The sequence below is a fragment of the Centropristis striata genome, chromosome 1, assembly GCF_030273125.1.
Source record: "Centropristis striata isolate RG_2023a ecotype Rhode Island chromosome 1, C.striata_1.0, whole genome shotgun sequence".
Classification (NCBI taxonomy): Eukaryota; Metazoa; Chordata; class Actinopteri; order Perciformes; family Serranidae; genus Centropristis; species Centropristis striata.
Window position 1 is genome coordinate 7,165,701 of NC_081517.1, and position 11,988 is coordinate 7,177,688.

General features: G+C 46.4%; 1 protein-coding gene across 2 annotated transcripts; it reads right to left on the reverse strand.

The window, feature by feature from the left end:
- Positions 1-800: 800 nt before the first annotated feature.
- Positions 801-10,776, reverse strand: pcdh18a (protocadherin 18a). 2 transcript variants are annotated; one of them, XM_059337001.1, is made up of 4 exons: positions 6,983-10,776; positions 6,228-6,283; positions 5,425-5,597; positions 801-2,481 (listed from the first exon to the last, which is right to left on the reverse strand). In XM_059337001.1, exons 1-4 carry the CDS (start codon positions 9,467-9,469, stop codon positions 1,637-1,639), a joined length of 3,561 nt encoding a protein of 1,186 aa, XP_059192984.1. In that variant the 5' UTR covers positions 9,470-10,776; the 3' UTR covers positions 801-1,636. The 2 variants fall into 2 exon arrangements, with proteins under 2 accessions (XP_059192984.1, XP_059192992.1); XM_059337009.1 differs by having other exon boundaries at positions 6,228-6,316.
- Between the last annotated feature and the right edge of the window lie 1,212 nt (positions 10,777-11,988).

Genomic DNA, 11,988 nt, shown 5'->3' on the forward strand with positions numbered 1-11,988 from the left:
ATGTGCATGTGAGATTAAGTGCGTGTGTGTGTGTCCTTACATGCATCTGCTGCTCTACTGTATGTTCTCATGTGTGTCTATAAGTGTGTGTTGTTGTGCAGATGTGAATGTTTGTCTGTGTGTATGCAAATTCTAACCTTTACCTTATTAAAGCTCTGTCTCATGAGGTTAATTGCTTCATTTAGCCTCCGATGTTGAATTTCTCCACTTTTCCGCAACTCAATATTCCATTTTCACCCAACTGTGTGTTCTTCCCCGTGAGTGTATTATCCCCCAAGTTAAGCCCTCATGATCATCAGCAGAGTGAGTGAGGGGAGGGGGGGCTCACCACCCACTTACTGTTTAATTGTATTACTAGCCCATATGGCTGCAGTGTACAATATCATGCTTTTGATTTCTCATCATGTGCAGCTATTATCAGATGCTGTTCATTTGCTAAGCATATTTACCATAAGCGTGATGCTGTCATGGATGAGAGAAACATTGAGACAGAGGATCCCTACTCAGAAACTAAATTAACGGCTAAATGCATTTTAATCTAAAGAGATCATTTGGGAATAAATTTACAGCTAATGGCGTGTTTATTAGCAGAGTCATGCATGTGAATTGTGGTATAATGAGGCCTAGAAAGCACACAGCAGATTCAAACTGTGCTGCTGCAGTTCTGATACTGGACATTAGGGGGTGCTAAGACACAGGGGGGCAACTGGATGCACCCAGTGAGGAAAACATATGAGAAATGAATAAGAGAAGACATGAAATTAATTAAAAAATCATTACAAATGAGCTCTCAGACCATGTTATGAATCCCTCCACTTTATTTATTATCCAATGGTCACAATGTTACCATACAAAACCGACTTCCAACATGGAACTGCATTGGAATGTGATTATTTTTAATACGCACACACACATTCAATACCAAAATTAAATACAGTAGTTTTATAAAATAAACAGGGCAGAGGAGAAGAGACACATTAAGTGATATTAAGACATGCAGTGACAAATATAAAAAATAGACATTTGTTTTCTTTTTCTGTACAAACATACATGGACACATATAAATATATAGAAGTAAAAAAGAGTGTATTTTTAAAATACAAAGGTCAAATTGTACAGTTACATTCCATAATAACAAAACAGGAGACATAGCACAATATTCAAGTGATTTTTGCCTTTTTCTACAGACGCTGTACAATATTGTACACTGTAAAGCAGAAATTAGATCACACAACTGTTGGTTCCTCCCTGTGGAGTCTGTTCACGCTGCTGTAAACATTACAAATGAAGAAAGGGTACAGTTTTTGTTGGTGGATTTCCGTTTGAAATCACTCATTCAAGCAACTTTTCCGAGACGGTAATAACAAATGAGCAATCTGTTCTTGGTGCGCTCGCTTTGATGCCTTTAAGTCACCTCAATCACAACTTCAGTGCCGTGTTTTATTGTTCTCTCTCTGCGAGTCTCTCTCAGCACCGAGAGGATATTTGGTAAAATAAACAAGACAAGCATTACAGTGAACGAGAAAACTGTCATCATAAAGTTTATATACGTTGGCACAAAGAACAAGCATTTGCCAGAATGTGGTGAAATGTGAAACCATGCTATGCCTTCTTTTTTTTCCCGCTTCCCCCTCGTTTAGTTCTGTCTGACGTCCTGCAGCAGTTTGTTGATCTCGTGAACCAGCTCGCTAGCGTCCATGCCGGCCTCGTGGCGGCTCTCGCTCCGCTTCCCGCCCTGGTGGAAGACGCCATCGAAGTCGTCCTCCTCGTAATTCTCCGGGATCTCCTCCATGGCTGGCAGCCATTTGAGATGTGGCGGCTGTCCGTTAGTGGTGGACGTGGAGGTGGAGGACGAGGTCGGAGGGTTAGAGACGTGATTGTTTCCTACAGATCCACTTCCAGGGTTTAGGTAGTGGGTGTTTGCCGCCCATGCAGCCACACCTGGGGGGTAGGCGGGGCCTTTCCCACCTGGCAACAACCCTCTCCGGTTGTCCTGGGGAACGGCGTTGTTGCCACCCGCACCGCGCCCGCTTCCCCTCTCAGCGGCCGAGGAAGACGAGGGTGGGCTTGTTTCAGTGCACTCTGTGTACGAGTCCATATTAGGGGGTAGGAGCCGCTGGAAAACAGAGTTCATCTCTGTGAGGAGGGAGCCAGCCCCTCCTCCAGCAGCACAAGCGTCGCTCCCTGCACCTCCTCCTCCTCCTCCTCCTCCTCCTCCTCCGCCGGCGACGACGACTCCCCCGGCTGCGGCCTCTTCGCTCCCAGGCTCCTTGCCAAAAGTGGAGAAGCTCTTGCGGCGCTCCGAGTCAACCGAGGACTCGTCGTCGTCGATTTGGGGCGGCTGCTGCTGCTGCGAGGACTCCTCCCCCGGGATGTACATGTTGTTGCGGTAGTCGGAGGAAGCGGGCGACGAGAGGGGGGGCATCCAGCACCGGTCCGAGTGTCCCAGGACGAGACATTCATCTGTGCACAGTCTCATAGCTGGAAAGAAAGGAGGGAAAGAGTTAGGAGCTGCAGAAAACTTGCAAAAAACTTTTTTACACAGAACAATAAATACAGAAGAAAAATAGGGACTGCAAAACAAAGAAACTCGGATAAATCAGATGCTCAAAACTCTGGGGTTTGTTAAAAATATTTGTTGCTGTGGTGGGAAGAAATGTCAATATAGTTGAATAATACAAGCCATAAACCGTGAGAGAGCAGTAAGGAGGGTGAGGTAGTGTTCCCTTTGAAGGGAATCACAGTTCAACATAAGGTCAAGGTTCTGTTTTTTAACATAGAGACAAGGGCAATGATGCCTCTCTCATGCCTATAGCGTATTAATACTCCATGTGCAAAACCTGTTCAATATTTCATATGACAGTGCTTCAGTCCTGCATTAATATCAAAATCACAGCTCAGCTTGGCAGTGGTTAGTTCTCTCCCTTTTTTCCCCCCCTCCCCCTGATCTCTTCATATTCCTGCTTGGAGCACCAGATTGCTGATATTTACAGCTTACAGCGCAAATATCCGGGTAGTGCCAGGTATGAAAACAATCACAGGAAGTAGATAAATAAATGAATAATTGCAAAATCCCAGCCAAATGACATTACAGGCAGATGTTAATGTAATATTTGGCTGCTCTGCCAACCATGCCCGCATCTCCCCGACTATACACGGCTGAGGCAGGGATTTGCTTGTTTAGTTCTTTTATCATATCTAGCATGAATAGCCACATTTGCCCATCTAAATAGAAAAATCTAAACAAATTAAATCTATTGAAGAGAAACAGGGATAATCCTCCCTCTCGGCCCATTATCTCCTTCCCCTCCCCTTTTTTTTCATATTAGCATAAGAGATAGAGGAAAAGAAGGGGCGGTAGGAGGTGAGCAACACCTCCAAGTCTTTCTCAAAGGGAGGAAGAAAAAAAAAATAGATACAGAAAAGACCGTCCATGTCCGCCACCCCTCCCTTTATCCATCTCAATAAAGATAGAGAATACATTAACAAGTACAGAGGAGAGAGAGAGATGCTGAGGAGCTCTCAGGCATGTAGGAGAGAGCGAGAGAGGGACACCGTAAGTGAGTGAGAGAGAGAGAGAGAGAGAGAGAGAGAGAGAGAGAGAGAATAACATCATTCTAAAAGCAATTACTATGAATTCTCCTCAGTTCAGACATGAAAGCGCACCACTGTCACTCACCGGGGGGAAAAAAAGAAAAAGAAAAGAAAAAGAAGGAAGGAGAAGAAGAAAAAAACAGCACACTGAGACGCATACCGATGAGTGACAGGCGACTCATCTCCGCTCCAGGGAGGATTTTACAGACACGACTCTAACTTAGGGGCAGATAACGCACACACACAACCGCACACACAGTAACACAAGCGGCCAGACACGCTGTAACCTCTCTCAGTGTGATAACGAGCGTGGAAATGAGGGCTGTGTGGAAGAATGGGGCTGAGTACAATGGGGATTGTGTTGGTAACAGGGTGAATGGAGTGGCTGTATAGGCAGGTGTACAGACAAATAATGGGCTTAGGCCTGTCGCTGTCCGTGGTGCTGAAATGTGTCAGGCTGGAGGTATATTAGAGGGCTGGGTGTGGTCTAGGAGGAACACAGCTCCGGTAAATACACTGCTATTTTTTTTTCCAGGTTGGGAACCTGAGAAAAATAGAGCTCAATATTGTAATTTCTAACAGACGGGGAATATTAATGTTGTGATCAAACCTCAGTAAAATCCATCAGAAAGTATAACTTCACAATTTTTGCCAGGTACAAATGTGCTGAGGTGCGATTGTGCCTGGCGGTTGAGGTGATAGTTGAGTGTGAGGTGCTGCTGATGGTGTTAGGCATCACCTGAATGGAGCCAGTTTGGTAAGTTGGGGTAAAAAGGGTGCAAAACTAGGTGGAAGAAAGTAATACATAACTTTAAGCCTTATAAATTAGACACGAGTCACCTTCTCACAGTTATCATGAATGGGGAAATTAGCCATAGAGACACAAAAATATGTTTTTTATTCCACCAGGCTGTAAACATGTTTGTTTCAGCTGTGAAGTTGGAAATTTTAACATGGGTGTCTATGGGGATTGACTAACTTTTGGAGTTAAGTGGTCAATCAAGGAACTGCATTTTGTAAGGATCCAAGGCTCTTTGATTGGCCACTTGAGGTTGAATCTATAAGTGAGTCGTTCCCCATAGACACCCCTTTTTCTGTTTATTTTTGTTTGTTTTATTTTGTTTGTTTTGTTATTTTTGGATGTAACAAATCTCACAGCTTCTGGCCATGCTCCATCAGGGCCAGTACCAGCCCAGAACCAGTTTCTGCTAAACCCCCCCCCAAAAAAACAAAAAAAAAAAGCCAACAAAGACTTACCAAAGGGTTTTTCTAGCCCTGGAAATTGCAACTTGGTGAACAAGCTTTTTGTGTTTGTTTCTGCTGTGAAGTTGGACACTTTAACATGGGTGTCTATGGGGATTAACTTACTAGCCAGCCTCAAGTGGCCAATCAAGGAACAACAGTTTTTAGATAGGAAATTCTTTGTTGGCGTTTCTTTTTTAAGCCCTGGAGATTGCAACATGAGGAACACACTTTTTGTGTTTATTGCTGTAAAGTTTGGCATCTTAGCATAGGGGTCTATGGGGATTGATTCACTTTTGGAGGCCAGCTTCAAGTGGCCAATCAGGGAACTGCAGTTATTGGAAGGAACTTCTTTGTTGGCTTTTGATTTTTGAGCCCTGGAAATAGCAACTTGGTCAACAAGCTTTTCGTGTTTTTTTCTGCTGTAAAGTTGGGCATTTTAGCATGGGGTTCTATGGGGATTGACTCACTTTTGGAGCCAGCCTCAAGTGGCCTTTCAAGGAATTCTGCATTTGTTTCAGCACTTCCTCATTGGCTTCACTTTTCAGCTCTGGAGTTTGCAGCTTGATTACATCAACGGAAGCTCACCTGGGTGGAGTCGATGGTGCATTTCGAGGTGTATCAGGTCAGAAAAACCCTCCCCCAGCAGCAGTCTGTCCACGGGGGATTCCCGACCCATGTCACAGTCACTGTCCCCCGCCTCGCTGTCCCCACGGCCACTGTCCTTCAGGCTGAACTTGTCCATGTCTTGTAATGCATATCTGAGGGTGAGGGCAACAACAAAAAAAAAAAAGATTACAAACATATAGAGGTACGAGCCAATGGGATATCTGAAAAGTTCACATTTTTATAAATTCAACTCCGAATGTATTGTGTTCTGCAGGGTGGTGAAATAAATCCATCATATAAAACTTAAGGCTGCTTCTGGAATCTGTCAAAACTCTGCACAAGGCTCGGCCCATAAATCCTACATGCAGGTAGATACCATCAATAAATCTATCACAACAGCCACTAGGGGCATCCATAAATCCATCACCCCGAGATCATAAGGGGATATTATGATGAAAGTTATGATGGATGCACACTTCACAACCTGAGCCCATTTTTTTTATTTTTTTATAAGAACTACCAAGAAAACTGTCGTGACATTCAGACAGATGAGTTGCATACTTTTGAACTGAATGGCATTGGTATGATAACAACTGGAATATGAAAAAAAATACATTTACACGCCATCAAACCATGATCTACATGTAACTGAGCAACTGACAAGGCAGAACTTCACAACAGGTTGTTGGAACACACAATGAAAAACAAGTGGTTTAAAAAGTAAACAAAAGATAATCTTTTAGGGGAGGGGAGGGGGGGACTGAGGGATAGGGGTAAATTACCTGTAGCTGCGGGAGTATTTGTTGCCACGGAAACTGGGTCTGGGCTGGTACTGGCCCTGATGGAGCATGGACAGAAGCTGTGAGACTTGCTACATCCAAAAATAACAAAACAAACAAAATAAAAACAAACGAAAAGAAACAGAAAAAAGGGGGGGGAGGGGGGGGGGGGGGGTGAATAACAGATGGGAAATTGAGGAGGGGAAGAGAAAAAAAAAGAGGAGAGACAACACAGAAGACAAAATAATGGATGAGTAAACACAAAATGGATGATGGAAAGGCTGCTGAAAATGGATGAGACAAAATGGATGATGTTAAAACAAAATAAAAAAAAGGTGGGGTGGGTCGGGGTGGGGGGTCTACATGAATATGGAGACATATGACTATATGAGTGGTGGTTATGATGGAGGTAATGGTGACAGGGTGTAAACAAGGTAAAGACAAAGACACATCTATAATCATCAACAGTTTTAATGAGAGTCAGTTTGAACTACAGGCCAGTGTTGATTAAGTCACTGTCACACATGGAGATGAGTTAATTTGCTCGAACCGAGACAGCTGTGTGAAGGCTGGTGTGTGTGTGTGTGTGTGTGTGTGTGTGTGTGTGTGTGTGTGTGTGTGAGAGAGAGAGAGAGAGAGAGAGAGAGAGAGAGAGAGAGAGAGAGAAAATTTGGAAAGGGGCTGAGGGACCACATTTGAAATTTCAGAGAGTAATTTATTTTGTGTGTGTGTGTGTGTGTGTGTGTGTGTGTGCTCACCTCCACTGGTGGAGTTGCGTGCGCCAGTTCCAGGGCGAAGCTCTCTGGAATGTGATTGGACGAGATGGTCACTAGGCTGTTTAGTGATTGGCGGCTGTGGTGATTCTGCCGGCTCCCCATCTGGGCTCGATCCATGGGGGGCGTGGCGGACGGCGAGCGGTGGTGGGCTCTGATTGGCAGGGTGCCGTTCACCGTGGGAACCAGGGTGATGTCCCCTTTGTGGATCTGGCGCGACGGCTTCTTGGGGTGGTGCTGGTGGGTCGATTCCGCCACCCGGCAGTTGTAGGAGTGCCTCGTGTCCTTTTTCTCACGGTTACAGCGAGCAGCGAACACCACCATGACGATCAGGAGCAGAATGCAGATGGCCCCCAGGGAGATGATAATCAGGGATGTGTCGAGGGAAGACTCCCCCGGGTCCATCACCTGGACGTGGTTCTCCATGTTCTCATAGAGGGTGATTTTAAGCGCCGCCTTAGCGCTGAGGCTCTCCCGCCCCTGATCTCTGACCACGACGGTCAACTCCACGTGGTCATGGGGGAAGTTCTCCAAACTGGTGTTGGCGTGGATTTCACACGTTCTTGGGTCAATGATGAAGAAGCCCTCCTCGTTGCCACTCACGATGGAGCAGATGAGCTCAGCGTTGACCCCCGTGTCGCGGTCCGTCGCCCTGATCATGGTCACCAAGTGTCCGGCCTCTGTGAACTTTGACGCGGGGACATCGGCGGTGAAGTTCCACAGCTGGGGGACCACGATGACCGGAGGGTTGTCGTTCTCATCCAGGATGTTCAGAACAACAGTGGCGTTGCTGACCATCGGGGGTTTCCCCGCATCTTTAGCTTGCACGACAAAGGAGATGCGGCTAACGTCCTCACGATCGAATGTACGAAGGGCGTAAATGGCGCCATTGGAGGGGTCAATGGTGACGTAGGTGGAGATGGAGCTCCCGTGAACTGAGTTCTCCAAGATGGAGTAACTCACCTGCCCATTGGCGTCCAGATCAGGATCAGTGGCCATGATGGAGGTCAGGTACGCTCCAGGGGCATTGTTCTCCGATTTAAAGATCTCATATTGCCCCTTCTCGAAACGTGGCGGGTTGTCGTTTTCATCCGTCACGTGCACGGTGAAATGTTTGACGGTGGAGAGACTGGGAGTCCCCCGGTCCTCCGCCACCACCGTCAGACTGAACTCTGACCTTTTCTCTCGATCCAGAGACACGTTAGTCAAAATCATGTAGTTGTTCTCGTACGACTTCTGCAGTTTGAAGTATCCTTGACCATGAAGTTTACACTCTACCTCTCCATTCAACCCAGAGTCCAAGTCCTCCACCCGCACCAAAGCCACAAACGTGTCCAAAGGAGACGCCTCTGATATATAGGCTGCGTCCCCGTTCCCCTGCGAGGACATCAGATTGATGCTTATATCTGGTTTATTGTCGTTCACATCTACCACTTTGACCAGGATCTTGCAGTGGGCTGGCATAGAGTTGGGACCCATGTCCTGCGCTTGGACATCAATGTCGTAAGAGTTAACAGCCTCATAGTCCACACGCCTGATGAGGGTCAGGCGCCCGCTGTCGGGGTTAATCTTGAACGTCTCCATTATTTTGGGGGACACGTGACTGCTGAATGAGTAGACTATTCTGGCGTTGGTGCCGTCATCTGCGTCAGTTGCGTTTAAGTCAATGATCAGGGTGCCAACAGGTGCGTTTTCAGGCAGGTTAATGACATATGACGACTTGTCAAAAATCGGGCTGTTGTCGTTTGAGTCGGTGACACTGATTTTGAGGAGGGTCGAACCCGTCCTCGGGGGAACGCCCCTGTCAGAGGCCGTGTACTGAAGTTCATAACCGGAGCGCACCTCCCGGTCCAGCTCCCTGAGCACCACCAGCTCTGCGTATTTAGCCCCGTCCGTCCTGGACTGGATGTCGATCTTGAAGAAGTTGTTGGGCTCTAAGGCGTACGAGTAAAGGGAGTTCTCCCCGACGTCGGGGTCCGTGGCGCTGTCCAGGGGAATGCGCGCTCCCACAGCCGCGCTCTCGGAGATCTCAATGGGGATGACGGCACGGGCGAACTGGGGTGCGTTATCGTTGATGTCCAACACTTCCACCTCGACGTGAAACAGCTGCAGGTGCTCCGTGGGGAGCGTCAGCACGTCGAATTGAATAGAACAGTTGAGATTCTTCTCGCAGAGTTTCTCTCGGTCGATTTTGGTCCTGATGCTGATTTCTCCGTCCTGCTCGCGCACCGAGAGAAACGACGATCCCCCTCGTTGCATGGCTCTGAAGCGGAGCGACACCGAGCTCGGAAGTTTCGCCAAAACATCCGCAACATCATCTTTCAAACGGGCAATAACCGTGCCAACCTTCTGCTCCTCGTGAATCTGATATTTTAACGTCTTACCGGAGACGTGTTGTGTCGCCAGCGCCAAAACAGCCACAACTTTCCACATTCTTGTCAAAAATAGTCCTTTCATTTTTCCTGGTTGCATTTGTCTTGCAGAAGCCAAAAACAGATCCAAAAAAATAGCTCCAAAATGCTGGTCAATCCCAGTTTTAACTTAGTAAATGCTGTGCTCCTTCAATCTGCATGTCTCTGTCCGCGCAGCGATGAGGAGAAAAACATTCAAATCTTCAATGTAAGCTCGCACAAGTTGCTTTCATTTCCATAAAAACATCCAAATTCTCGTCTATCTGTCCTTCCTCGTCATACAGATCTGTATGTGCATCCAGTGTGCGGGAGAACCATCTGAATGCCACTGAAATCTGTGCGCTTTTCTCCCTCTCTCTTTCCCTGCGTCTGGTCTGTGCGCCGTGCGCTCTCCTCCGCTCCCTCTCTCCGTTTGAGGTGCCTCTGCACACAGACTTGCCCAAAATAACCCGCCTCAAACCAACTAGTTGTACATCAGCCACGGCCCCCCTTTCTTTTTTCACATCCCGGGAAAAGACAAACGCTTCTTAAATCAAAAGCTGGGCTGGTGGCCACTCAAACAACTCCAGAGAAGAGGAGAAGGAGGCGCAAGAGGGGAGGAAAAGGAAAGTAGGGGGTAAAAAAAGAAAGAAAACCCCGCCCTGTGGGGTTCACTCTCCCCTCTTCTTTTTTTTTTTTTTTAGAGCATGCCCCTACAATGGACAGAAAATAAACTAGAGAAGAAAACATTCATTCAAACAGCTTACCCTGCCGTTTTTCATTGCTGTAAAAAACCACAGGAAGGTTTACGAGTTTCTCGCTTCGGGTCTGTTCTCCTCAGACTGCGTGGAGACAGACTAAATCCTCATTAGACAAGACAAGTCACCTCAATCACCAGCAGTGTCCCCACCACCTTAAAAATCCTGGATAGGCACACTTTTGATATACAACCCAGACATAAGCAGCTGCCACCACTCACTCCTGCTGTATGAAGCTCTGGATGCCTTGGCATTAGTGTGTATGCATGCCACGAGCTTTTACTGTATCCAGTCCGTTTCAAGTGGCAGCTGACTCCCCTTCTTCTTCATGCACAGGCACTTTGTGGTGGCTGTTTTTGAGCGCAATATATATATTTTTTCACATGCATCTGTGGCTGTCTATGGGTGAGAGTATAAGCCGGGTAAGCTGTGTGGAGAATCGCGTTGAAAGGGAGCCGGACTCTAATGAATGCTTTTAAAGAGTTGGTCACGCCGAGGAACAGCTCTGTCCCCGTGCACAAATCTGTTCAACATCACTTCAAACTCCCCGCAGGATGCGATTCTTGATAACGAGCGCAGCATCCAAAACAAACCAGCTCAGGCAGGATTTTTTTCTTTTTTACTTCCCCAGAAAAAGAGTCGTGTAAATGCACACAGAGAAGCGAATAAGGAGGAAAAAGAAAGAGAGAGACATCTAAGGTTTAACGAATGTGCACAACTGGGACCCGTTGCATTCTGGAGACCATCTGGCGCTGGTTTGTTTGGCACCAGGACCCGGCGATTACAGCACGACCAAACAAGACTCAAGCGGAGCCCTGAACCCCACACAACTGTGAGGAAATGAGTTGTCATGGGGGGATTGTAGAGCACCAAGCAGCTTTTCCAGAGCCATTCACACGCTCGTGCACAAGGCTGCGATGCGCTTGTGTGTGCGTCAAAAAGACGCGCAGAGGTAGAAAAAGCGCTCAAGACTGCAGTTATTGCAATAACAGGTTACCAGAACCCTCATACATATTCAAGTCAAACATTATAGTACAAGTTGAAGATGACTGTAGGTGGCCATCTGGAGCAGGAGAACACGAGATTTCCCTGAAGAAGACTAAACTCATAACTGTCCCGCTTTTGGAACCATTTTCCAAGATCATAATTAACCTTAAAAAATAGATAGATACAGAATCCCAAAAACAAATGAATAATTTACCACCAGCTGCTTCTAACTGTCTGCATGAGAAATTAAATGTAAAAAAAAAAAACATCCCAGGACTTGATATTATCCGTTTGAAGCAGGTTATTCAATGCGTGTTGATCTTTTAACGCATCTGCAAAGCTTTCTAAAGCTCTCCGCGCATTTGTGTGAAACAATAGCTTATTAAATATTCCAAACGTGCACAAACCAGAAGCTCTTCTTTTAAAACCGAGAGGCTTAAATTGGCGGAAAAACCTTTATTCCCACTCCCAGTGTCTATTCATGGCCTGAGCCATGTCTGCTAAATGTTTGCATTCACTCCTCCTTTTTGCACATCTTTCACCATACTGCGCTTGGTATTTAAACAGGTTTGATATGGGCGCCCAACATTTCCATAGCTCCAAATGCTCACAATGCAGTAATGCAATTACTCCCTGCGTCCCAGAGAAGCTAATCACATTTGGAGAACAAAGTCAGCTCCGGAGTTTATGGAAGAAGGGAGCAAAAGAAAGAGACAGAGTTGGAGGAGGGGGGTGAGCTGGGGTCTTAAACACAGCGGAGAATAAAACAATTAATGTATAGAGGGGGTATAATCTAAGTAAAAAGCAGATGGAGACTTAATACATTTAGGCACGCTACATAACCAGAGGAGCCGAA